The sequence below is a fragment of the Phacochoerus africanus genome, chromosome 6 (genome assembly GCF_016906955.1).
Source record: "Phacochoerus africanus isolate WHEZ1 chromosome 6, ROS_Pafr_v1, whole genome shotgun sequence".
Taxonomy (NCBI): Eukaryota; Metazoa; Chordata; class Mammalia; order Artiodactyla; family Suidae; genus Phacochoerus; species Phacochoerus africanus.
The window spans coordinates 855391-880865 of NC_062549.1; the positions used below are offsets into that span (position 1 = coordinate 855391).

Here is a 25475-nt window from a genome sequence, read left to right on the forward strand (position 1 = left end):
GGCGGACGAGTGGACTGGCAGGGCCAAGTGGGCCGGGCGGGATGCGGGGCCGCCGCCGCCCCCTGAGAGTCTGAGCGCCGTCCGGGCCGCGCCCCCAGCTCAGGCCGCCGCGGTCCGAGCGGCCCGAGCGTTCCGAGCGTTCCAAGCGCGGGCCGGGCCCAGGGCCGCCGCCGCCGCCCCGGCCGCCCCCCGCTCCTCCCCCGCCCCAGCGCTCATGCGGGCCGAGCCCCGCCCCCCGCCTGCCGCCCGAGCCCGCGCCTGCCCGCACCATGCTCAAGTGCATCCCGTTGTGGCGCTGCAACCGGCACGTGGAGTCGGTGGACAAGCGGCACTGCTCGCTGCAGGCCGTGCCGGAGGAGATCTACCGCTACAGCCGCAGCCTGGAGGAGCTGCTCCTGGACGCCAACCAGCTCCGCGAGCTGCCCAAGGTGAGCGGCTGCCTCACCTGCCTCCGGCCCAGCCCTCCTCTCTGGTCGGTAGGGTTGGCCCGGCTGCGACCGCTCGCTCCTCCGAGCTCTCAGCTGGCGCTGGCCGGCGGGGGGCGGGGGGGGGGGACACCACAGTCTCCAGCCGGCCTTGCTGGTTCTTACTGGCCAGAGCCCCACCCCGGCCAGCCGCACCTTCCTCACCCACCGCGGGTGCTGGCACCAGGTGGCAGCGGTCATCAGGTGCCTGCTGGGGGCGGGGATGGTCACAGCCCAGAGGAGGAGCTGCAGGTTGAAAGCCTGGGGGCAAGGTGGATGGGATTGGAGTGGATCAGGGTGGAAGGTGAACCTGGTGTGGCTAATGGACGGGAACTTGCTGGACCTCCATGGAGGTGGGGAGTCCAGCCTTCTGCCCGACTGCCCTCTTCTTTCTCTGGGTGCTGGGGCGAAGGTGGGGAGAGACCTTCGAAGGTGCTTGTGCGTGGCACGTCTGTGTCTTACCTGCCTCTCACCGCCTTGTTTCTTCCGTCAGCTTGCTTTTCCTTTTCCAAAGGCCACTTGGGAGAGGAGGTTAGAGGAAGCAGGTCACAAAAGGATTTCCTTTTTGGAGATGGGGTGCTAAGTGGCCCAGCGCCTGGGGGCTGTGTGCCGCAAAGGGTGTGGCTCCACTCCAGGCCCGGGCCAGGGTTCCTCACCGACACCTCGGGTCCCGCACTTTACCTGCAGATACTGCGTGCCGGCAGCACACAGACCTGTGCTCATTCGCTCTTTTTCCTTTGTAGGGGGGCATGTTCAAATCCCGGGCCAGGGATTGAATTTGAGCCGCAGCTGTGACTTACACTGCAGCTGCTGCAACCCCAGATTCTTAATCCACTGTGCCGGGCCTGGGATCAAACCCAGGCCTCTGCAGCCACTCAAGCTGCTGCTGTTGGGTTCTTAACCCACTGCACCGCAACGTGAACTTTTTTCTGCTCTTTTCGTTATACTTTTGTTTTGGTAGTTGCCAAATTTTTGTCACAGGGTGAGGCTGGGCGGGTTTCTACTGGGAGGCAGCAGGAGAAACCCTGCAGGCCTGTGAGGGCCCACCTGTTGGGTGGGCAAAAGAGGGACTTCAGGTGTGGGGTGGAGCCCTGAGGGAACACGGAGAGCAGGGAATACGGGTTGACGAGTCAGGAGAAGGAGGTGATTTCTTAGCTGAAACTCAAGTGTGGGAGGCTGGTCGTGTGACAGTGTTGTGGCAGGGAAGGTTTCTGAGAAGATTCTCAAAGGAGCCAAGTGTCAAAAGTTAAGTTGTTTGACACCTGCAAAAGCGCACGTGTGTGGTTTTCGCTTGCTTGTTCTACTTCAGACCGGGGTGACGTGACAGGACTCTGGGTTCCCGGGTGGCCTGGAACGGGGGGGGGGGGGGGGGGCTCTGCTACAGAGCCATCACCCCGACCCTACCCCCTGCCCACAGCCCTTCTTTCGGCTGCTGAACCTTCGCAAGTTGGGCCTAAGTGACAATGAAATCCAGCGGTTGCCTCCTGAGGTGGCCAACTTCATGCAGCTGGTGGAGCTGGACGTGTCCCGCAACGGTGGGAACTTGGGGCAGGTCTGGGGGGAGTCTGGGGGTGGCAGGAAGGGTTTTGAACCCCTGGCGGCTGTGGGCATCTCTCCACGTGACCCCCTGATCCTAGACATCCCTGAGATCCCCGAGAGCATCAAGTTCTGCAAAGCCCTGGAGATCGCAGACTTCAGCGGGAACCCCCTGTCCAGGTGGGCGGTGGCTGCAGAGGGCGTGGCGGGGAGGGGGAGGCTCGGCAGCCCCTACCTGGACTCTGAGCCCGCCCCCCGGCTTTAGGCTCCCGGAAGGCTTCACACAGCTGCGCAGCCTGGCTCACTTGGCCCTGAACGACGTGTCCCTGCAGGCGCTGCCTGGGGACGTGGGCAAGTAAGTGCCCCCTGGGGAGGGGGCTCCGCTCAGCCCTGTTCCCGCGCCTCTCCCCACCTTCCTGCCTCTCTCACGCCCCAACCTGATTTCTTGCAGCCTTGCCAACCTGGTGACCCTGGAGCTCCGCGAGAACCTTCTCAAGTCCCTGCCTGCGTGAGTGGGTTCGGCCCTACCAGCAGCCGGTGTCGGCGGCGGCCCCAGGAGCCGCAGTCTACGTGGCCGCGACAGAACTTGCTCTGTTTCCTCCGCAGGTCCCTGTCTTTCCTGGTCAAGCTGGAACAGCTGGATCTGGGAGGCAACGATCTGGAAGTGCTGGTGTGGAGAGGGTGGGGCTGTCCTGGGCGGGGCAGGGCCCGGCGGGGCAAGTGAGCCTTGGCCGTCACTCTGTCCCCGTCTGTTCTTGCAGCCTGACACCCTGGGGGCCCTGCCCAACCTGCGAGAGCTGTGGCTGGACCGGAACCAGCTGTCGGCACTGCCTCCGGTGAGTGAGCCTGTCCTTGTCGTCCCCCCCCCCTCGCGTCTGTCCATCCTCTGACCCTCGGTGCCTGCCCCCAGGAGCTTGGCAACCTGCGGCGGCTGGTGTGCCTGGATGTGTCGGAGAACCGGCTGGAGGAGCTGCCCACAGAGCTTGGAGGGTTGGTGCTGCTCACTGACCTGCTGCTCTCCCAGAACTTGCTGCAGCGGCTCCCCGATGGCATCGGTCAGTGCTGGGTGACGAGCCCTGGCCTAGAGGAGGGTCCTGGGGCGAGGATGCTGCCTCTGGGGGTCTCTGGGACACATCCCTGCGGGGGGAGGAGGCTGGCCTGAGGCCAGAGCGGCACAACGGGTGCACCCAAGGAGCCGAGGCAACTTGTGGTGCCAAAAGTGGGATGGTGAGCTCGTGAGGGCACGGGGGCGGGGCCTGGCGGGGGCGGGGGGGGGGAGGGGCACGGTCGGGGCGGCCGGTTGGATGGGAGCAGGGAGGGCGGGGCTGGAGCTGGGGGCTGGGATGCCAGCTCAGCCTTCCGGAGGCACCAGAGGCAGGTCGGGCGGGGCTGGCTCCGGGGCTCGGGTGACTGGGCTGTCCCACCACCGAGCCCTGAGGCCCCGTCTTCCCAACGCCAGGTCAGCTGAAGCAGTTGTCCATCCTGAAGGTGGACCAGAACCGCTTGTGCGAGGTGACCGAGGCCATCGGGGACTGTGAGAACCTGTCTGAGCTGATCCTCACCGAGAACCTGCTCACGGTGGGCGCCGGCGCCCGTGGGGCTTGGTTTCCGAGGTGGCGCCGCGGGCGGAGTGGCGGGGGGCCGGGGCGCCGGTGTTCGGCAGGAGGCCAGTGCCTGGAGGGGGAGCGGGGCGCCAAGGGGAGCCCCTGTCACCCTTGTCACGCCCCGCAGGCCTCTGACGCCCTCCTCCCGGCCAGGCCCTGCCCCGCTCCCTGGGGAAGCTGACCAAGCTGACCAATCTCAACGTGGACCGGAACCGCCTGGAGGGGCTGCCGCCGGAGATCGGAGGCTGCGTGGCGCTCAGCGTCCTCTCTCTGCGGGACAACCGCCTGGCCGCCCTGCCGCCCGAGCTCGCGCAGACGGCCGAGCTGCACGTGCTGGACGTGGCCGGGAACCGGTGCGTGTCCCCGCCGCCCAGCGCCCCCAGCCCGCGAGGCTGCTCCGCCCGCGCTGACTGTACCGCCCGCTCCCAGGCTGCGCAGCCTGCCGTTCGCGCTCACGCACCTCAACCTGAAGGCCCTGTGGCTGGCCGAGAACCAGGCGCAGCCCATGCTCCGCTTCCAGACGGAGGACGACGCCCAGACCGGCGAGAAGGTGCTTACCTGCTACCTGCTGCCCCAGCGGCCCCCGCCCAGCCTCCTCGGTAGGTTGCGGGGGGCGCGGCCGGGCCGGGGCCGGGGCCGGGGCCGGGCCGGGCCGCCCTGATGCCGGCTTCCCGCAGAGGACCCGGCGCCGCGGGGCAGCCCTTCCGAGAGCTGGAGCGACACCCCGCTCAGCCGCGTCAGCGTCATCCAGTTCCTGGAGGCCCCCGCGGGCGACGAGGACGAGGAGGCGGCCGCCGAGAAACGGGTATGGGGGGGTGGGGTCCCGGGGCGGGCCCGCTCCTCCCAGCCCCGCCTCACCCCGCGCCTGCCCGCCTGCCTGCCTGCCGCAGGGTCTGCAGCGGCGGGCCACGCCTCACCCCAGCGAGCTCAAGGTGATGAAGCGGGGCGTGGAGCGTCGCAGCGAAGCCGCCTCCTGCAGGCCCGAGCCCAGGCCGCCCTCGCCCTCCCCCCCGCCCTCCGTGGAGGTACCTCTGGGGCCCCGAGGGGCCCAGGCGGGGACGCCTGCTCGGCAGGCCCGGGAGGCCCTAGGCCGGGTGTGGGCACGGGGAGCAGGGGGGGAAGGAAGCCCTCCCTCTCCTGTGAGCAGGTGGGAAGCTCTGGGCCCAGCGCCTCGAGCCTTCCCGCGGGCCAGGCTGTCTCCACTGCGGGGCGCTGGGCAGACGCGAAAGTCGGGCAGTGTGGACGGGCAGGGCCACTGCGCGGCAGGAGCCAGAGGTGGCCGTGCCCTTGGTGGCTTAGGAGATGGAAGTCCTGGCCTATGAGCCCTTGTGTCTTGGGTGCCCGTGTTGCCAGCTGCTGTAAGGGGGCTGGTTGGCGCCAGGCAAGCCAGCTCTCGCTCAGGAGCCCTGGCAGCAGAGCAGAGGGTCCTTGGGGTATAGTGGGCATCTGTTGCCCAAGCAAGAAGTGATAGGACTGGCAACGACGGTGTGGTGCCTGGCTGCCCACCCAGGAAGCTGCTGTGCTCCCTTCGGGGTGCTTCCTCTTCTCAGGTAGTGTTGTTTTGGGAACTCAGTTCCTGTGCCGCTGATGTTTTTTAGGAAGAGTTTTGAGGTTTCACCCCAGGAAATGGTGGCTCTGTGTGCCTGTGGTTATCTGGTGGAGCGTGGCCTCCCGGGTGGGGGACAGAGGGCGCCCCTGAGGGCTGAGCGTGGACGCTGCTCCCTGCAGGGTGGGGGCAGCTGGGAGGGGGCAGCCCACGAGGCGCTGTGGTCAGGCAGCAGGGCGTGGCAGGTGCGTGGCCTGACCCCCTGCCGGACCCCCGCAGGAGAAGAGGCTGAGTGCCGAGTCTGGCCTGAGTGTGGACGCGCAGCCATCGGCCAGCACGGCGTCCCAGGGTGAGCCCGAGGGCCCGGTGGCCGAGGAGGAGGGCCTGAGCCAGCAGGAATCCGTGCCAGCTGCCCAGGAGGAGGTCACAGAGGAGGCCTATGAGGAGGTGAGACTGGCCTGGAGGCTGCCCGCGCCCCCCTTCTCAAGCAGACGTGCAGTCAGGACCGCACGAGGCCGTGGTGGGCTCTGAGCCATGCAGAGCCCTGCAGGGGCCATCCCGCTCCAGGGCGCGGCGGTGAGAGGCTGGGCATGAGGGTCCCTGCAAAGCTGGGTCTGGCGTGGGCTCTGCCCTCCTGCACCTGTCACTTCACATCGCTTTGGCGTTGTCCCTGGAACCCCCAAGAGACCTTTTTCCTGGCCCGGGGGGCTCCCTAGCTTCGGGCTCCTGAGAGCCCAGTGTGCGGGGTGGGAGGAGCCTCCTGGTCCCTGGCCTCTGTTTCTCTGAGCTGATCTGCTCTGCGCCCTTCGCCAGGCAGTCCCTTGTTCCTATTTGAACCGCAGGGAGCCTCTCAGAGGCCCTGTGTGCTGCCACCTGCGTAGCAGGGCTTCCCTGGGCCCCGGCATGGGGCGGGCTGGGCCCGCCGGACCGGCGTCCTCACGCCCAGCCTCTCCCAGCCCACTGTGCGCTTTGCGGAGGACACGCTGCTCCTGCCCGGGGAGGACGGCGAGAGTGAGGAGGGGCCCCTGGAGGCCCCGTGGCCCCTGCCGGGTGGGAGACAGCGGCTCATCCGGAAGGACACGCCCCACTACAAGAAGCACTTCAAGATCTCCAAGCTGCCCCAGCCCGAGGCGGTCGTGGCCTTGCTGCAGGGGACACAGCCAGACGGCGAGGGCTCGATGGGGTCTGGGGGCTGGCACAATGGCCCCCACACGCCCTGGGCTCTTCGAGCTGAGGAGGAGGAGGAGGAGGAGGAAGAGGAGGAGGAAGAGGAAGCCGAGGAGGAGGAGGAGGCAGGGGTGGCGGTGGAGGAGGAGAAGGAGGAGGCCGTGGCCTCGGCGCCCTCCGTCAAGGTGAGTCTAGCCCCGTGTACCCGCCTGAGGCAGGCGGGCTGGGCCCCGCGGGCCCACCGCCATGGCTCTCAGGTGACGCCCGAGGCTCGTGTGCTGATACCAGCTGGCGAGGGAGGTGCCCCAGCTGCCCCCCCACCTCTCTGGGCTGGGTGCTGACCCTGCCCAGAGCCCCCTGCTGGCCTTGCAGCCCCGTCCTGAGAGGTCCAGGTGGCCACTCTCTGCCCAGGCTCTCCTGCCTTCTCTGGGCCTCCTGAGGCCTGGCCCCTTCCTTTCCTCTGGTCCTCAGGCGGGTCCTGCTGGCTCCCTGGGATACCCGCCCCCCATCACCTCGTGTCTGACGCTTCAGCGGTTCACAGCCGAGGGGGCCTGAGCTCAGCCCACAGGGGGCCCCCATGTGAGCAGCTGAGCCTGCCCTGTCTCGTAGGTGGCGGCAGCAGCCAGGCCTCTGGGCCGGAGGGGACCCTGTGCCTGGGGGCAGTGCCAGGCACAGGCAGGAGGAGCCAGCGCTCAGGCTATGGGAGCTCGGTGTGGCCTCTTCTCTTTGCTGCTCGTGGCGGGGCCGGGCCAGGTGGTGGTGGCGGCGGTGGTGGTGGCGGTGGCGGGGCCGGGCGGTGGCTCACGTGCATGCCCTTGCTGGTCCTGTCCTAACAGGGGGTGTCGTTTGACCAGGCCAATAACCTGCTGATAGAGCCCGCTCGCATTGAGGAGGAAGAGGTCTGTACTCGCTTCTCCGCGCTGGGCCCAGGCTGCTGCTTCTGGGCTGCGGGCGCTGCGTCTCCTTCCCCACGCTCCTGCCCTCTGCGCACACGCCCTCCCGCAGGAGCTCCTGCTCAGCTGCCACCTTAGAGTCGGGTTGGGGCGGGCGCCCGCGGGGCCCCCCCTGGCTCAGCCAGAGTTTCCAGCCTCCCTCTGCGCCCGGCTCTGGGGCCGGGGCTGGGGGCGGACCTCCTAGGCCCCGGCCCCGCCCCCAAAGGTGGCCCCGAGCGAGGAAGCACTTTGCGACACCTCCCCGCTCTTCTGTTGCCAGCTGACCCTCACCATCGTGCGGCAGACCGGGGGCCTGGGCATCAGCATTGCAGGCGGCAAGGGCTCCACCCCCTACAAAGGAGACGACGAGGTGAGAAGCCGCTGCCCTGCCTGCTCGGCGCTCCGGGGCGGCCCCTGCTCTGGGTGTTGGTTGACCGGGGCTCCCTGTGCCGGGGGTCGGACGCAGAGCCCTGAGGCTGCCGGCTGGCGTTGGGTTGTCTCGAGGCGCCTGTGGCCTTCTTCACGCTCACCTTTCCCTCCCTGGGGGGCCTCTGCTGGGTCAGGGTCGGAACCCTTTTCTGGAGGGCCACTTGCACCTCCTGCCTCCCTGACCGGCGCCTCTGACCACCCCAGCCCCGCTGCTGCCACCCTCTTCCCCTCGGGTGCTCTTGCGGCCCCGCCCGGGGCGCCCAGTCCTCACGTAGCTGCCAGGCACCCACACCCAGGGCCAGGCGAAGGCCCCTTTCTGCCGGCGGCGGCGGTGGCGGCGGCGCGGGGGCTCACTTCCTGCCCGTCCTCCAGGGCATCTTCATCTCCCGGGTGTCCGAGGAGGGCCCCGCGGCGCGGGCTGGGGTCCGAGTAGGTGACAAGCTGCTCGAGGTGAGTCAGCGCCTGCCCTCCCCCCAGGGCACTGCATCCAGTGCTGCGCCCTCTGCACCCTCAGACCCCGGTGCCTGCTGCCTCCCCTGCAGGGTCGCTGGGGGGCCAGCTCCTCCTCTCTGGGCCCCAGGCACCGGCGCCCGGCCAGGTGAGGTGTGGAGCTCACAGGCTGGAGGCCCGGGTGCCAGCCCTGCCGCAGGGAGTCCCACTTGGGCAGGAGCCCTGGCGGGTGGGGGCTCTCACTGTGTCAGGAGCAGAGCGCTCACGAAGGAAGCCGTTCCTGAGGGCTGGTCTGGGAGGGGTCAGACCTCCAACAGGTTTGGGGGCGGGCGTCTGCCCTGAATCCCCTGTCTGTGCACCTGGCCCCCTAGCGCCTGCAGGTGTGTGAGGGAGTTTGGGGAGGGCCCTGCTCACAGCTGTCGCATCAGCACCGGGTCCGAGGGCAGCGTGCCCCTCCCGCAGGGCCACCCTAGCTCACGGAGGGACTGCCGGGCCTGACAGCGGGGAGGGTCTTGCTGAGTCCAGGATGGGCGGAGGCCCAGGGTTCGAAACCCCAGGACCCCGGGTGCCCTTGGCTGTGGGCCTGCTTACCGGCGGCGGGGTCCCCAGCACCAGGGGCGCAGGCGTGGAGCAACAGGAGGGCTGGGGCCCTGTGCTGCCTGCCCGCCTGACGAGCGCTGCGGCCCCCAGGTGAACGGCGTGGCCTTGCAGGACGCGGAGCATCAGCAGGCGGTGGAGGCGCTGCGTGGGGCGGGTCCCACGGTGCACATGCGGCTCTGGCGGGAGCGCATGGTGGAGCCCGAGAACGCGGTCACCGTCACGCCACTGCGGCCGGAGGACGACTACAGCCCCCGGGAGCGGTGGGGGGGCGGCCTGCGCCTGCCCCAGCTCCAGCCCGAACCCCCCGGGCCCCTCCGCCAGCGCCACGTGGCCTGCCTGGTGCGCAGCGAGAAGGGCTTGGGCTTCAGCATCGCTGGCGGGAAAGGCTCCACGCCCTACAGGGCCGGCGACGGGGTGAGGCGAGGCCGTGGGCAAGGCTGGGGGCAGGGGCTCAGGACCAGGGCCGGCCTGCAGCCAAGCGCTCCCCCCTCCCGCGCAGGGCATCTTCGTCTCCCGCATCGCTGAGGGTGGGGCCGCCCACCGGGCGGGCACACTGCAGGTCGGCGATCGCGTCCTCTCTGTGAGTAGGGGCAGTGGGTCCCTCCCAGCACCCATCCACCCCCTCGGCCCGCTGGCCCTGACGGCCACACTCTTGCAGATCAACGGCGTGGACGTGACAGAGGCCAGGCACGACCACGCTGTCTCTCTGCTGACCGCCGCCTCCCCCACCATCGCTCTGCTGCTGGAACGCGAGGCCGGGGGGCCCCTTGCCCCCAGCCCCCCACCACATTCCCCCCCACCCCCTGCTGCTGCCACCACTACCCCCGTGGCCACTGCCGCCCCTGGGGAGCCCGGGCCACTAAGGCTGGCCCCCAGTCTGTTGGCCGCTGCCCTGGAGGGGCCCTACCCAGTGGAGGTGAGACCCCAGGTCCACTCGGTTCCAAGTGTGGGGTGCTGGCACCCCTGGGTGGGAAAGCAGGTCCTCGCGCCCTCCCTCTCAGGCTCCAGGACACCAGGGTGCTGCCCTGCAGCGGTTTCCCGCATGCTCCTCGGTGGCTGTCCTGCAGTGAAGTGCTCTGGTCCCACACGTCCTCTGAGGCGGAGAAGCGTCCCTTCTCTGCTCTGATACCCAGGCCCTCCGTGTCCCCAGGAGATCTGTCTGCCGAGAGCCGGGGGCCCCCTGGGGCTCAGCATCGTTGGGGGCTCTGATCACTCCAGCCACCCGTTTGGCGTCCAGGAGCCGGGCGTGTTCATCTCTAAGGTGGGGCGAGCGGGCCCTGCGGGCACCTGTGCTGAGAGGGCCCAGCCCAGGCGCGGGGTGGCAAAGCCAGCAGCCTGCTGGACACTGCCCTCCCCTGACAGGTGCTCCCACGGGGCCTCGCTGCGCGCAGCGGCCTGCGGGTCGGGGACCGCATCCTGGCAGTGAACGGGCAGGATGTACGGGAGGCCACGCACCAGGAGGCAGTCAGCGCCCTGCTCCGGCCCTGCCTGGAGCTGGTCCTGCTGGTGCGGAGGGATCCGCCGCCTCCGGGCATGCGGGAGCTCTGTATCCAGAAGGCCCCCGGGGAGAAGCTGGGCATCAGCATCCGTGGAGGTGCCAAGGGCCACGCGGGGAACCCCTGGGACCCCACAGACGAGGGCATCTTCATCTCCAAGGTGAGCAGCCTTGCCCGCCTTGCCAGCCCCGCTCTGCCAGGCTCCTCGGGTGGAGACGGGGCCCGGGCGAGAGCTGCTCCTGAGGACAGACAGGCCCGTCTCTCTGCAGGTGAGCCCCACAGGGGCCGCCGGGCGTGACGGCCGCCTGCGAGTGGGGCTGCGGCTGCTGGAGGTGAACCAGCAGAGCCTGCTGGGCCTGACGCACAGCGAGGCCGTGCAGCTGCTGCGCAGTGCAGGCGACGCCCTGACCGTGCTCATCTGCGACGGCTTCGACGCCGCCACCTCTGCCCCCGCCGAGGTCAGTGCCCCTGCGCTTCGGTGCTCTGCCCCGGGTGCAGGGTCCTGTCCCCGGGAGGGGTGGCGAGCTGTCTCCAAGCCTGGGAGTCAGCCGGCGGAGACCGTAGGGTGCAAGCTGTGCCGGGCACAGGGCCGTCCCCTGCTCGTGGTCCGGGCCAGGTAGGGTGCAGCAGGTACACAGATGACCTGCTCAGGTCTTTCAGAAGAGCCACCTCCCAGTGGCGAGGCAGGGCGTGTGTAGTGTGTGTGCGTGTGTTTGGACCTCATGGTGGCTGGGCCGGGGCGGGGCAGGGCAGAGCCAGGCACACAGCCATGCCAGCGCCCTCGCCATGGGACACACGTAGGGACCCCGCCCAGCTTGCCCAGGCACCGGCAGCCCCTCAGCAGGGAGCTCGCCACTCAGGACCTTCTGTCCCAGAGCAGACGCCTGGGGGCAGCCTGTGGGGGCACGCAGCTGTCCCCTGCTTTCCGGCCCCTGGGGACAGTGTCTGCTGCCAGGACCAGGACTGGGCTCCAGAGGCCGGGTGCCGGCTGCCGCTGGGGGCTCTGTGGGCTGTCGGCTCTGCGCTGAGGCCACGTCCCTGCACTGCACCGACTCTGGGCCGGGAAGGAGCGAGGGTCTCTGCTCCAGGGTCTCCCTGCCCGTTCGCTGGAGCCCTGTCTTTCCGGGGGTCTTGCCAGTTGGCTTTGACTTCTGCTTGCGTGTTAGCACGCGCGTCTCAGCGTTTTCATGCACACGTGTACTGAACTCAAGCTTTTTATACGAAAGAAAGAAACACGGCTCTGTGGTGAAGAGCGGGGCTGGGGTCCCGGACTTAGAGGCCTGCCCCCTGGTGTTCCCGGCCGGTGGGCTCAGGAGCCCGACCTTAGGCTTTGGGGCAGTTTCTGCAGAAAAGAGTCCATCCTGCCTCCAACTCCCCCCGCAACCCTACCTGCCGCCGGGCTCAGGCGGGTGGTTGCTGTTGCAGTGGGACTGGACCGGCGGTGGGCCTGGACGGGCAGTGGGACGGGACGGGACGGGCAGTGGGACTGGACAGGCGGTGCTGCTTCCTTTTGTCCTTCTTTTCCTTTGGGGAGTTTGTCTTTTTCAAGCAAGTCCAGCTGCTCTTTCATAATTGTAGGTTTGGCTCTTTTGTTACGTTGGGGAGCAGGTGTTTTCGTCTCTTTTTAAGAATGGTTTTCTTGTGATTTGGTGGTAACGAACCTGACTAGTATCCATGAGGATGTGGGTTCGATCCCTGGCCTTGCCCAGTGGGTTACGGATCCCGAGTTGCCGTGAGCTGTGGCTGTGGTGTAGCCGGCAGCTGCAGCTCTGATTGGACCCCTAGCCTGGGGACTTCCACATGCTGTAGGTGTGGCCCTAAAAAAAAAGAATGGTCTCTGTGGGGTTCCAGACACGGAAGCGTCTGTGGTGTGAGGCTCCCTGTCTTTTCTTTTGTGGTTTCTGGACTTGGGTTTTGTTTAGGAAAATCTTTCCCTTCGGAAGCTTGTTAAAGCACCGTTCCGGTGCTTTCTCCTAGTACATAAAACGCAGGAGTTCCTGTTGGGGCTCAGCAGGTTAAAAACTCGACTAGTATCCATGAGGACGCAGGTTCTATCCCTGGGCCCTGCTCAGTGGGTTAAGGATCTGGCGTTGCTATGGCCGTGGTGCAGGCTGGGCTGCTACAGCTCCCATTCAACTCCTAGCCTGGGAATCTCCATATGCTGCGGCCCTAAAAAAGACAAAAAAAAAAAAGTAGGTATATGTGTTTATACTCTGCCTGGAATTGCTTTTCTAGCCAGTGGATTTTTTGTGCCAGTCCCGTGCACGAACTTGGGGAAACGTCACCTCCTTGTGGTCAGATCTGTGTCCTGGTGCCTCCGGGACGTGACCCCAGGGAGCCGGACGTGTTGTCACCAATGCTGTCTTTAGTGCTGCTGCCACTGTAACTGGTGAAGGCACCCAGTTTTTTCTTCTTTCGAAAAGTCTTAGTCTGTTTTCTGTTTTCTCTTCCAAACAGACCGGCCGGTTCCCTACAGATGGGCCGGCACTCGGCAGGTAGCCTGCTCTCGGGATCTGTGGCTGCGTGTTCAGAGCTGGCTCTTGTCTCCTGAGTGGTGGCTGCAGGGCCCCTTTTCCCGGAGCTCAGGCACCCCCTGGGCCCCGTGCTGTGGGGACCAAGGTGGCAGGTGGCTGTAGTTTATATAACGTTTCTCAAATTCACAGGGCCGTCTCCGTTTTTAATCCGGAAGAATTGTTCTCTGAGATGGGCGTTGTTTTCTCCAGTCCTTTTATTATTTTTTTAAATTCATTCTTTATTGTGATTTCCCCAACGCGCTCTTCTTCCCGCTGTACACCACGCGGACCCCGTTACACATCCAGGTACACGGAATTGTTCCTCCCGTGTCGCGCTGCGATGTGAGAATCTTGACATGGTTCCCAGGGCTACGCAGCAGGACCTCGCTGTAAATCCATTCCAGGAGCAGTAGTTGCCGTCCGTTGACCCCGAACTCCGATCCCTCCCCTCCAGTCCCTCGACTGGTTTTCACGGCCCTGTACCCAGTGAGGTTGAGATGTCCTCCGACTGGCGACTGGCGGCGCTTGAAAGGAGGGGGCGGCTTTTCCACTGGGGGGGGGGGGCACCTCAGCCCCCGGGCTCTTCCCACCACAGGGCCGCGGGTCCGAGCCCTTCACCCCGTTCTCTTCACCGGCCCCTGGCTTGTCTGTGCCACCCGCCTGCCCCATGGGAATCGGGCTTCCTCCCCGCCGGGCTCGTGCCCAGGAGCCTCCAGCCTGGGCGTCTCCGTGTCCTCAGCCGCCGCCCGCCAGCGCCGCGGTCCCCCTGGCGGATGTGGCCGCCCGCGCTCGTTTGCTTCCCCGCGTGTTTGGCACGAGACCCAGGACACTCTCTTCCTCCCTGCGGTTGTGTCACCTCGGTCTCCTCCCCAACCTGTGTGTGCTCCAGTGGCCTTTTCTAAGAACCAGCTTTGGGATTTTCATCATGACTGCTTTGGTTTCTCAGTATTTTCTTTTTTTGTTTTTGTTTTCTTGTCTTTTTAGGGCCACACCTGTAGCATATGGAGATTCTCAGGCTAGGGGTCGAATTGGAGCTACAGCTGCCGGCCTCCACCGCAGCCACAGCCACGCCAGATCCGAGCCGTGTCCGTGACCTACACCACAGCTCCCGGCAATGCCAGTTCCTTAACCCACTGAGCGAAGCCAGGGATCGAACCCTCAACCTCACGGTTCCTAGTCGGATTCGTTTCCGCTGCACCATGGCAGGAATTCCATTTTTCGGTATTTTAATTTCTGCCCCAAGGAATAATGCTTTGGTTAATTCTTCCCACATCTGTTGCTTTTAGTTGTTCTACTGACCTTTCTGTAATGAAGCAATGTTATCAGCTCTTTTTGCATTTGTCAATAAGATCTTGGCGGGGGGGGGGGGGCGGGGGGAGGCACGGCAGTCTTCCCTTTCCTTTGTCGATTTTCAACGTGGCTGGTGCCTTGGAGGCTCCAGGATGGTGGCAGAGGTACTTCTCTGGTTTTGTTTTCAGGGTCTGTGTGTTCTTTTTTGTTTGCTTCTTTTAGGGCCACTCCCATGGCATATGGAGGTTCCCAGGCTAGGGGTCGAATCGGAGCTGTAGCCGCCGGCCTACGCCAGAGCCACAGCAACGCGGGATCCGAGCCGCGTCTGCAGCCTACACCACAGCTCACGGCAATGCCGGATTCTTGACCCACTGAATAAGGCCAGGGATCGAACTCACAACCTCATGGTTCCTAGTTGGATTCGTTTCCTCTGTGCCACGACGGGAACTCCGGGTCTGTGGAGTCTTGGTGCACCCCGTTGCTGGGCAGTGTGGCTCCCATGTCCCTGGAGCATGATGCCTGTCACTGGAGAGCATCCTGGCTCTCTGGTATCACCACGTATCCGTTTAGTCCCTGTCCCAGCCCTGGGAGCTCAGAGCCATGGCTGGCCGGGGACTGTGGCTCTGAGCTGTCACTGCTTCTGGGCCTCAGCGGCAAGTAGAGCCTGGGGAGTGGATATTTTTAGAAGCAGAAAAATCTTGACTTTCTACTGTTATTTTTTTGAATTGAGGTATAGTTGATTTACAGTGCTGTGTTAATTTCTGCTGTGCGGCCGAGTGATTCAGTCATCTACATACGTGTGTGTACACGCACACGCTCTTAACTCCTCTTTTTCACTGTGGTTCATCACGGGACATTGGACAGTCCTCTGTGTTCTTCAGGAGGACCTCGGACTTACGGCCTCCGCGGGTAATAGCTCACACCTGCTCACCCCATCCTCCCCTCCTCCCTCCACCCTCCCCCCTCCATCCTCCCCCCTCCATCCTCCCCTCCATCCTCCCCCATCCTCCCATCCTCTCCCTCCACCCTCCCCTCAATCTCCCCCTCCATCCTCCCCCTCCCATCCTCCCCCTCCGTCCACACCCATCCTCCCCCTCCATCCACACCCATCCTCCCCCTCCATCCACCCCTCCATCCTCCCCCTCCATCCACCTCTCCATCCTTCTCCTCCATCCACCCCTCCATCCTCCCGTCCATCCACGTCTCCATCCTCCCGTCCATCCACGTCTCCATCCTCCCCTCCATCTTCCCCCTCCATCCACCTCCTTCATCTGCTCCATCCTCCCCTCCATCCTCCCCCTCCATCTACCCCTCCATCCTCCCCCGTTTCCACTGTGCCACAATGCGAACGCCTGTGTCATAGATTCCACATAGAAGTGATATTATGTGATGTTTGTTTGACTTTATTTCACTCAGTATGACAACCTCTACTTGCACCCACGTTGCTGCGAATGGCATTGTTTTGTTCTTGTTTATGGCTGTGTAGTATTCCATGTACCACATCTTAATCCACTCATCTGTTGATGGACATGTACGTTGTTTCCCTGAGTTCACTATTGTGAATAGTGCTGCTATGAACATAGGGGTGCCTTCATTTTTTTTTTTTCCTGTCTTTTTAGAGCCAAACCCATGGCATATGGAAGTTCCCAGGCTCGGGGTCAAATCCAAGCTGCACCTGTTGGCCTACACCACAGCCACACAACATGGGACCAGAGCCACATCTGCGACCTATACCACAGCTCATGGCAGTGCCAGATCCTCAACCCACTGAGCAAGACCAGGGATCGAACCCAAGTCCTCATGAATGCTGGTCAGATTGGTTTCTGCTGAACCACGATGGGAACTCTGCTTATCTTTTCTTTCTTTCTTTCTTTCTTTTTTTTTTTTTTTTGGTGTTTTTGCCTTTTCTGGGCAGCATATGAAGGTTCCCAGGCTAAGGGTCTAATTGGAGCTCTAGCCGCCAGCCTACACCACAGCCACAGCAGTGCGGGATCTGAGCCGCGTCTGCAACCTACACCACAGCTCACGGCAACGCCGGATCCTTAACCCACTGAGCAAGGGCAGGGATCAAACCCTCAACCTCATGGTTCCTCGTCGGATTCGTTAGCCACGGAGCCACGACGGGAACTCCCTGTGCTTATCTTTTCCAGTTAGTGTTTTGTGCGGACGCGTGTCCAGGAGTGGGAGGTACTCTGCTATTTCAGTTCATACTTAGGTTTTAGGATTTTGACTTTTATGATTCTAAGTCCTTAGGATTTATCCAACTAGGAGGTACAGTCAAAATACTGTGCTCTCAAGTCATCTGCAATAATTCTTTGTATTGTTTTACTGCCAACCTGATACACAGTTGGGCTTACTTGTTTTCAGTTTTTAGAGACGACTGTTTTGTTTTGCTTAGCTTTTTAGGACCACAGCCGTGGCTCATGGAGGTTCCTGAGCTAGGGGTCCAGTTGGAGCTGCAGCTGCCGGCCTCCACCACAGCCCACGGCAACGCCGGCTCCTTAACCCACTGAGCGAGGCCGGGGCTCGAACCCATGTCCTCCTGGATCCTAGTCAGGTCTGTGAGCACAGCGGGAGCTACAACGGGAACTCCTAGAGGTGACTTTAAAAGAGCAGTTTCTTACTAGTATAAACCTCCGTGTGGCCCCGAAGCCAAAACCAGAGACGGGGCACTTTGAGGAGCCTGCGCCCGCCTCCGGCCCACACGGTCGTGTCTGCGCTGGTGCTGGCTCGTGCTGCCCCGCGCCAGTCTCGCCGTGCCCCTGGGTCTCTGGAGGGGCAGGCCGCGCGTCCGGCCCCCACTCGCTCGCTCGCTGCAGTCAGTGCCGCGGGGCAGCCGCACCACTTGCGCGTGGCCTTTTCTGACCCGAGGCACCATCACGGTCCCCGCGGGGCCCCCCCCCCCCCGCCCCCCCGTGCCTTCGCCTCAGGGCCTCGGTGCCGCCAGGCGCGGGGCTGCCGGCTGCCCCCGCCCCGCGCCCCGCCTCGTCAGTTGTTTGCTCCCCAGGAGGAGCGTCGCTGCCTTGGGACCCCGTGCAGACGCGACCCCTGGCTGCCCTGTGTCACAGGAGGCTGGCGGCGTCCTGAGCAGCCAGCAGCGCTGCTCACAGAGCCCGCCCCCAGCGGCCGCCTCAGCTCCGTGTGGTCACTCGGCCCGCTCCCCCCGCAGGTGTCCCCGGGTGTCATCGCCAATCCCTTTGCCGCGGGCCTGGGCCGCCGGAACAGCCTGGAGAGCATCTCCTCCATCGACCGGGAGCTGGGCCCCGAGGGCCCTGGCAAGGTCAGCAGCGCCGGGCCGGCAGCCCAGGGCTCAGGAGCCGGAGGCCGTCCGGCCCTGACCGCCGTCTGCTCTCCTCACAGGAGAAGGAGCCGCCCGGGCAGACCCCACAGCGGGGGCTGGAGGCCACGGTGAGTGCCAGGTCACCCGCCTGCGGGGCGGGGGCCTTCCCACACAGCCCGGGGCTCCGAGCTCTGGCTGACCCTTCCCGCGGGGCACGCTCGGTGGCCGACACAGCCCCTTAGAGCCCTGCGTCCACTCTGCTCCCCGGACTCGGAGCCCCGAGAGCCTGAAGCAGGACCACCACACTCTGGCCACCACGCCCGGCGCTGGCAGCAGGCAGAGGGGTCAGTCCCTGACTGTCCCAGCCTCTGTCTGCCCACCTGCATGCCAGTCCTGCCTTTCTTCCCTCCAGCCGAGACCCTGCAGGACAGCTTTCGGGGCTCTGCCAGGGCCCTGCCCCCAGTGGGAGGGGCCTTTGTGGGCCTGGAGGGCTTGGGCCAGAGACAGCTGGGGAGCACCAGAGCCACCAGGGTGGGGTTGGGCACAGGCCACTGTGGGAAGGACGGGCTGGAGCAGCTGCGAGCAGCCCTGGAGGACAGGGTTGGGGCAGAGGCCTAGCACTCGCCCAGGGGCCGGGGGACTCTGGACAGGAGGCAATGTGCTGCTCCTTCGTCCCCCGGGAGAGAGGAAAGCTCTCCCGAGGGGCGTGTGCAGCAGCCAGCCACGGCGGGGGACCCAGCAGGCGGAGACCCCGCGGACCAGCGGTGGCGGGAGGTGCAGTGGGGTGTCTGTGCTGGGCGAGAGCCTTGGAGGAGCAGGGAGGCGCGGGCTGGGGCTTTGGTGCAAAGCGTGGAGAGTTGTCCCTAAGGGCCGTGGTCTGGAGTCCATCAGGCCCTCCCCCTTGCCCCCACACACCAAGGGGGCAGGGGAGGCCTGGCGCAGCCCCTCCCTCCCTTGGCCCAGACTGCGAGAGCCAGACAGCCCCAGCAGGGCACGGCTGCAGGGTGGTTGGCAGGAGTCGGCCTCCTAACTCGTGGACCTCAGAGCTCCTGGCGGGGGCGCCAGGGGCCTGCCTGTGGGGTGGCCAGCCTGCTGCGGGGACAGCCTGCCAAGCCAGTGGCTGTCTGCACCCTGGCAGCAGGCGTTGGGTCTGGGGGCTCTGCCCCTGGGCCTCCCCCTGCCCAGCTTTTTTCTGTCTCATTGCTTGTCCTTGTCTCTCCCCAAAAGCTGCAGCTTCCCTCCCATGGCGGCAGCCCACTGCCATGGATGGGCAGCTGGCGCTCAGCCCGGGGTGGGGAGCAGAAGCCCCAGGTCTCTCTCCTGTCCCTGCGTGTTGGGGGGAGGGCCCGATGGACTCCAGGCCACTGCCTTTCGAGGAGAACCCCTCCACGCCGGCCAAGCAATGGTGCCGACCTGTCCAGGGTTGTCCCCTGGGCAGTGGTCAGGCCAGGGAGCTGAGGACCAGCCTTGGAGCTGGGAGGGCCAGTGCCCCCCTGCCCCCGGCTCCTCCCTGTGGGGCCCCAGTCCTACTGGACTGTCGCCCCACCAGCCACCACTGGCTCCTCCAGGTTCCGTCTGGGGCAGCCGGAGGGATGAAGGAGGTGCCCTCTTCTCCGGGCCGCCAGCAGGTGAGTGCGTCGTGGGTGCGGCTGGGGACCTCAGGGGCTGCTGTGCGCGGGGCTCCACTTGGCTGCTCCCCTTCACTCTGGGCACCTTCCTGGCCAGAGCTGGCTGGTGAAGGGGGCGGGGAGCTCCCTGTGAGTCCCCAGGAGGCAGCGTGGCCCTGCCCCCACCCCCCACTTTGCCACGGAGGCGCCCTGGCTGCACTGCGTAGGGAGGGCCAGGCCGTGGGCACCGGGTCTCGCTGCACAGCAGGCTGGGGTAAGCAGTGGTGGTGCCGCCTTGGAGCCGGGCCCCCAGCCTCTGCCCCTTCCTGACAGACCACAGAAGGGTGAGTGCCAGCCTCGTGCCCTGGGCACCCACCCAGCCACCCACCTTGGCTCCATCTCTCTCTTCCCTCCGTCCCCCACACCCCCTTCCCCGAACTCCGCGGGCCCCTCCGCACCTGCCGTTTGTAGACGAGACCCGGGGTGATCCAGCCAGTGGCTCCGGCCTGGCCAAGGGGCTCCCCGGCCCCCAGGGGCAGAGGGGATCCCCAACCTGTGAGTTCTGACCTGTGGCGGGGGTGGGGCTGGAGGCAGTCAACAGGGCCAGCCAGTGGCAGCCAGGGCGGTGGCTGTAGAAGGGACAGCTGTCCCAGCACAGCTCACTGGCGCCCGGTCCCCCAGCCCCCCTCCCCGCCCTCCCCCGACGAGCTGCCCACCAACGTGAAGCAGGCCTACAGGACCTTCGCGGCCGTGCCTGGCCTGCACCCGCTCCAGGACACCCCAGCGCAGGTAGGTGGCGGGGGACCCACGGTGGCCTCGACGCATGCATGTGCCTGGGAGGCCCGAGGGACCAGATCTCAGGGCGCGCTCCCCCCAGCCCCCCACGCCTGGGCCCGCGGCCTCCCCGGAGCAGCTGTCCTTCCGCGAGCGGCAGAAGTACTTCGAGCTGGAGGTGCGGGTACCCCAGGCCGAGGGCCCCCCGAAGCGTGTGTCGCTGGTGGGAGCCGACGACCTGCGGAAGATGCAGGAGGAGGAAGGTGAGCGGCCGGCTGGGGGGGCTGGGGGGAGGGGGAGCGGGGGTGGGGGGCGGTCTCGGGCCTGACCCGCCCCCGCCCCCGCCCCCACCCCCAGCCCGGAAGCTGCAGCAGAAGCGAGTGCAAATGCTGCGCGAGGAGGCAGCCGCCGACGCGGGGCTCCCGCACGCCGCCCAGGCCCCCGACGACGAGGAGCCCGAGGCGGAGCCGCCCTGGGCCGCCCAGAGCCCTGCCGCAGGGTGAGGGGGGCGAGGAGCCGGCACCCAGCGTCTCCCCCGCCGCTGCCGCCGGCGCCGCGCCCACCTGGCCCTCCTGTCCTGTTGTCGCCCAGGCCCGGCCCCGCGTCCCCTCCGCCGCCGCAGGGAGGCGGCGCCCCGGTGCGAACGGCCAAGGCCGAGCGGCGGCACCAGGAGCGGCTGCGCGTGCAGAGCCCGGAGCTGCCGGCGCCCGAGCGGGCCCTGTCCCCCGCCGAGCGCCGCGCCCTGGAGGCCGAGAAGCGGGCGCTGTGGAGGGCAGCCAGGTGAGGCCCGCCGCCCGCCCGCCGGCCCGCCGCCCGCCCCACCTCGCGCCGCCCAACCTCGCGCTCGCCCCCCCCCCCCCCAGGATGAAGTCCCTGGAGCAGGACGCCCTCCGCGCCCAGATGGTCCTCAGCAAGGCCCAGGAGGGCCGCAGCAAGCGTGGGCCCCTGGAGCGCCTGGCCGAGGCGCCCTCGCCCGCGCCCACCCCGTCCCCCACCCCCTTGGAAGGTCTGTGTGCGGCGGGAGGCGGGGGGGGGCGCAGCCTGCACGCGGACCCACCCCAACTCCCGCTTCTCGTCCCTCCAGACCTCGGCCCCCCGACTGGCACCTCCCCGGGACGCCTGGTGAGGAGCCCGCGGCCGCGGCCCGCGCTGCCCCCCCCCCGCCCCGCCCCCGCTCCTTCTCACGCGCTCCGCCTCTCTCCTCACGCTGTCCTTTCAAGGCCTTGTCTGGCAGGAAGTTTGACTACAGGGTGTTTGCAGCCCTGCCCTCTTCCAGACCTGTCTATGACCTGCAGGTACCGGGCCCTCCTGGCCTTGGGCAGGACAGCCCCGACCGCCTCCTGCCACCTTTCTGCTCTGCCTGTCGCCCAGCCCTGTCCCCTCCGCCTCCGCCTCTCCCTTCCCTGTGTCTCTGTGGCCAGTCCTGCGCCGGCCGCGCCCAGCCCACGGGCCCCCCGGGTGGGTTCCCGCCGCTCCGGGCCGGGCGGAGCCCTGACCAGCCCTTCTCCCATCACAGTCCCCGGATTTTGCCGAGGAGCTGCGGTCCTTGGAAGCATCTCCCAGCCCAGGTGAGGGAGGGGGCGGCCAGCCGGGCGTGGGGTGGGGGGGGGTGGGGGGTCCTCTCCCCTCAGGGCGCCTCGGCCCCTCGGCTCACTTGGGTCCCGTCCCGCTGGCCAGGTCCGCCGGAGGAGGACGGCGAGGTGGCCACGGTGCTTCTGGGCAGGCCCTCTCCGGGCACAGTGGGCCCCGAGGAGGTGACGCTGTGCAGCAGCCGCCGTGCAGTGCGGCCGGGGCGCCGCGGCCTGGGCCCGGTCCCCTCCTAGAGGGCAGGGGTACCTCCCCCGACTTGGGCCCTGGCCCCAGTCTTTTAACCTGGCTGTTAGCTTTTTAAAGAGGTCCCCTCAGGCGTTCCGGCCACTGACTAACCGCCCCTCCCCAGCCGGGACCTCCTGGCGAGACTGTAACTAGTGAAGTTTGTACAACCAAAGACTCTATTTTGTGGTTCAAGGAAAATAAAATTGACTACGTTTTATCTCTCGTCTGTCTGTCCGCCTCCGACCCCTTCTGTTCCTCCGAGTCTGGGGGCGGGGGGGGGGGTGGGGAAGGGGGCCGAGCCCCTCTCCGCAGCTGGAGGACCGCGCCTGGGCTCCCGCCACCAGGCTCAGCCCCCTGCCCGGGCGCGCGCGCGCAGTCGGGCGGACACGCGCAGGCACGGGGACCCAGCGCCCTGGGGGCGCGCTTTATTGGGGCGGAGCCCTAGAGGCCCCCGCCGGGCAGCTGCACGCGCACCGGGAGCAGCACCCGCAGCTGCTCGGCTGGAGGCCACCGCACCTTGGTGACAAAGAAGAGGCGGAAGTGCCCCAGGCGCGCCTCCTGGAACTGGGCGGGGCCGTACTCGGGCCCGTCGTTGGGCCGCAACAGCGACAGGTACCGCTCCCGCTCCAGCAGCGCGCGGCTCAGCAGCTCCCGTGCCAGGCCCGGCTGCACCGCCTCCAGCTGCCGCTGCACCGCCGGGAACACGTCCACCTCGCGCAGGTCCACCACCAGCGGCTTCCCGAACCTGCGGGCAGCGCCGGGCGGGGCGGTGAGCGTGGGCGCGGGGGCCAGGGCCCCGCCTGCCGCCGCCTCACCTGAGCGCCCCCAGCAGGGCCAGCCGGAGCCTCTCCGGCCGCAGGTGCTCCGGGTTCACGGCGTCCACGTAGTTGGTGTCCTGGTAGCGCAGGAAGACGGCCGCCTGGCCCGAAGGGTCGATAACAAGAGGCCACCTGGGGGCGGCCGTCAGCTCACCGCCGACCGCCGGGCCCTTGGCTCGCCCCTCGCCTGCCTGTCCCGCGTCCCAGACCCAGGCCGCTGACCTGCCGTCGGCGCGGATGCGATCACCCACATCCCTCAGCAGCACGTCGTGGAGCTCGGTGACCTGGCATTTCAGCCCGGGCGCCTCCTCCTCCCCTGCGGGGGCCGTGAGGGGTGGGGCTGAGGCCGGCGCCCCTCCCTCCCCGGCCCCGCCCTCCCGCCCCCGGCGCCCCCGGCCCCGCCCACCCGCCTGGGTCCGCTCCCGCTGCTCCAGCCGGGCCTGGGCCAGCGTCTCCTCGGCCTTCTGGGCCTCCTGTCGGAGCCTGTCCACCTGCGCCTCTGCGTCTTTGATGGCCTGGGGCGGGGGGGGGGGGGAGCACACCCGGCTCAGCGCGAGGCCGACCACCGCCCGCCACCCCGCACGTCAGGACCCCGAGGAAGGGATGGAGGGCCCCGCCCCGTCCTGCCCGCCCCAGGCGGCTGTTGGAAAGGGATGCCCCACGCCCGCCCCGCCTTCGGGAGCCCCGGACCAGGGAGAAAGCCCACCTGCAGCGTGAGCTCGGCCCTGGCGGCACCCCTCCGCTCGCACCTGTCGTGCTCCGCGACCCTCCGGTTGAGCTCGAAGTACGCCTGCTGCAGCTGGGCGGGCCGGGGCACAGCTGGCTGGCGCCCTTCGCACCCGCTCCTCCCGGGGCCGCCGGGCCTGTGCACTCACCTGCTTGTGACACTGCTGCTGTGCCTTCGCCAGCTGCTGCACTTTGAGGTTCACGCTGGGATGCGAGGGAACCAGGGGTCAGAGGCCCTGCTTGCCGACACGCGCGCACACACCCCCGCACCCCCGCACCCGCGCTGCACCGCTTGGCCTCCGCCTCCTTGTGCTGCTCGGCCTCCTGGGCCCGGCGCTGCCGCTCGGCCTCCATGTTCTGCAGCATGACATCCGTGAGGCCCAGGTCCCACACGTGCAGCACGCTGGCCACCGCATCCAGAGAGGCCACCTAGCGACCGAGGACATGGGTCAAAAGCTCAGGGCGTGTGTTGTCCTCTGCCCAGCCTGGAGAGAGGGGCTGTTACACTCCCATTTTAAAGAAAAAGGCACCACCTCGCAGAAATGGGGCTCTCGCGGCTGGCCAGGGGTGGGCCCTGAAGCGCTGAGAACCTGGAGCAGCTCCTCCCAAACTGAGCCCCGAGGGTCCTCTGGGTCCCCCCTGCACGCCCCCTCCCCCACCAGCCCCAGGCGTCCTGCTTGCGTCGCCACTGGCAGGGCCCTCAGGGCAGCTCCCCGCAGGCCCCAGCTGGCAGGCCACACGCATCCCAAACCTCTCCTTACCCGCTCCTCTCAAGCAGCGCCCCCCCAGAGCACGAGCGGGGCACAGACAGCCCGCTCTCAGAAGCAAGGGACAGGGGTCCACAGGAAGCTCTTTTTTGACTCAGGTGGTTCATCCAGGAGTATTTCCTTTATCCCTTAACGGAGCCCCACAACTTTGATTCGTACAGTGTTGAGTATGTGTAGTTTACAAAAGAAAGTCCGCAGCTGTGTCAGGAGCAGTGAATGGATGGCCAGACGGGAGAGAGAAGGGTCAACGTGGGAAGAAGCCCATCCATGATTACCTTAAAGAAACTGAACACGTAAAACTTCCAAGAGCAACAGCTGCCACGTATTGAGCCCTGTGTGCCAGGAATGTGCTAAGGGATTACATCTATTATCTCATTAATCTTCAAAGCACAGGGACTGCGAGTTCCCTGGCGGCCCACTGGGTTAAGGGTCTGGCATTGTCACTGCTTTAGTGCAGGTTTGATCCCTGACCTGGGAACTTCCACAAGCCACAGGGATGGCCAAAAATATATACAGGAACTGTCATTAGCCCCACTTAGGAATATACAGACCTGAGATTCAAGTAAGTTTAAAAATTTGCCAAAGATTAGTTTGTAAGTAGAACTGGAATAAATGGAAAACTATATGGGTGAACATATAAAAGAATAAAAAAGCAATCAACCCAATTGAAAAATGGGCAGAAGGCCTACAGAGACGTTTCCCCCAAGACCTACGGCCAAGAGGTACTCGACGTCACTTTTTTTTTTTTTTTTTGTCTCTTTAGGGCTGCATTCGAGGCACATGGAGGTTCCCAGGCTAGGGGTTGAATTGGAGCTGCAGCTGCCGACCTACACCACAGCCACAGCCACGCCAGATCCTTAGCCCACTGAGCAAGGCCAGGGATCGAACTTGCATCCTCACGGATGCTAGTCAGCTTAAGCTGCTGAGCCACAGCGGGAACTCCCTCAACACCACTAATTATTAGAGAATGAGACTCAAACTACAGTGAGGTCCCCCTCACACCCGTCAGAATGGCTGTCATTAAAACGTCTACAAATAACAAATTCTGGAGAGGGTGTGGTGCAAAGAGAACCCTCCTTCACCACTGGTGGAAGTGGAAATTGGTGCCACCACTGTGCAGAACAGGATGGAGGTTCCTCAGAGAACTAAATATACCATATGACCCATCGATTCCACTCCTGGGCAACTATCCAGAGAAAACTGTAATTTGAAAAGATACATGCACCCCATCAGTGCATGTATGTTCACAGCAGCCCCATTGACAATAGCCCAGACATGAAAGCGACCTAAGTGTCCAATGACAGATGAATGAATAATGGGAGTTTCCTGGTGGCCTAGTGGTTAGGACTCGGCACTTTTACCATTGCAGCCTGGGTTCACTCCTGGTCTGGGAACTGAGGTTCCATGTCAAGCCACTGCACACTCCAAAAAACCCCCCAAAACAGGAGTTCCCGTCATGGCTCAGTGGTTAACAAATCCGACTAGGAACCATAAGGTTGCGGGTTCGGTCCCTGGCCTTGCTCAGTGGGTTAAGGATCCAGCGTTGCTGCGAGCTGTGGTGTAGGTCGCAGATGTGGCTCGGATCCTGCATTGCTGTGGCCCTGGCGTAGGCTGGTGGTTACAGCTCCGATTCCACCCCTAGCCTGGGAACCTCCATGTGC

At 65.8% G+C, this 25475-nt stretch overlaps 2 protein-coding genes across 7 annotated transcripts in view; one reads left to right on the forward strand and one right to left on the reverse strand.

Annotated features, from left to right (window-relative positions):
• Positions 1–198: 198 nt before the first annotated feature.
• On the forward strand, positions 199–21720 carry SCRIB (scribble planar cell polarity protein). Of its 3 annotated transcripts, XM_047785491.1 has the most exons (36): positions 199–428; positions 1882–1999; positions 2102–2180; positions 2266–2355; positions 2452–2508; positions 2607–2670; positions 2762–2836; positions 2911–3055; positions 3460–3578; positions 3758–3957; positions 4034–4203; positions 4282–4409; positions 4495–4629; positions 5430–5597; positions 6107–6502; positions 7154–7216; positions 7530–7619; positions 8051–8128; positions 8819–9142; positions 9228–9308; positions 9387–9644; positions 9879–9989; positions 10091–10384; positions 10494–10682; positions 17197–17307; positions 17388–17435; positions 18876–18935; positions 19596–19703; positions 19792–19951; positions 20046–20187; positions 20280–20468; positions 20552–20694; positions 20773–20810; positions 20909–20983; positions 21205–21256; positions 21366–21720. In XM_047785491.1, exons 1-36 carry the CDS (start codon positions 270–272, stop codon positions 21509–21511), a joined length of 4863 nt encoding a protein of 1620 aa, XP_047641447.1. In that variant the 5' UTR covers positions 199–269; the 3' UTR covers positions 21512–21720. The 3 variants fall into 3 exon arrangements, with proteins under 3 accessions (XP_047641447.1, XP_047641449.1, XP_047641448.1); XM_047785493.1 differs by lacking the exon at positions 20909–20983; XM_047785492.1 differs by lacking the exon at positions 7154–7216.
• IQANK1 (IQ motif and ankyrin repeat containing 1) overlaps positions 21705–25475 on the reverse strand; it is a 46128-nt gene continuing 42357 nt past the window's right edge. For 3 of the 4 annotated variants that reach the window (XM_047785589.1, XM_047785588.1, XM_047785590.1), the window contains 6 exons: positions 23337–23476; positions 23197–23251; positions 23028–23120; positions 22728–22836; positions 22319–22637; positions 21705–22248 (listed from right to left, as the gene is read on the reverse strand). In XM_047785589.1, coding sequence (XP_047641545.1) covers positions 21945–22248; positions 22319–22637; positions 22728–22836; positions 23028–23120; positions 23197–23251; positions 23337–23476 — 1020 coding nt within the window. In that variant the 3' untranslated portion in view covers positions 21705–21944. The remainder of the gene's footprint in view (positions 22249–22318; positions 22638–22727; positions 22837–23027; positions 23121–23196; positions 23252–23336; positions 23477–25475) is intronic. The other variant, XM_047785591.1, reaches the window with a different exon arrangement.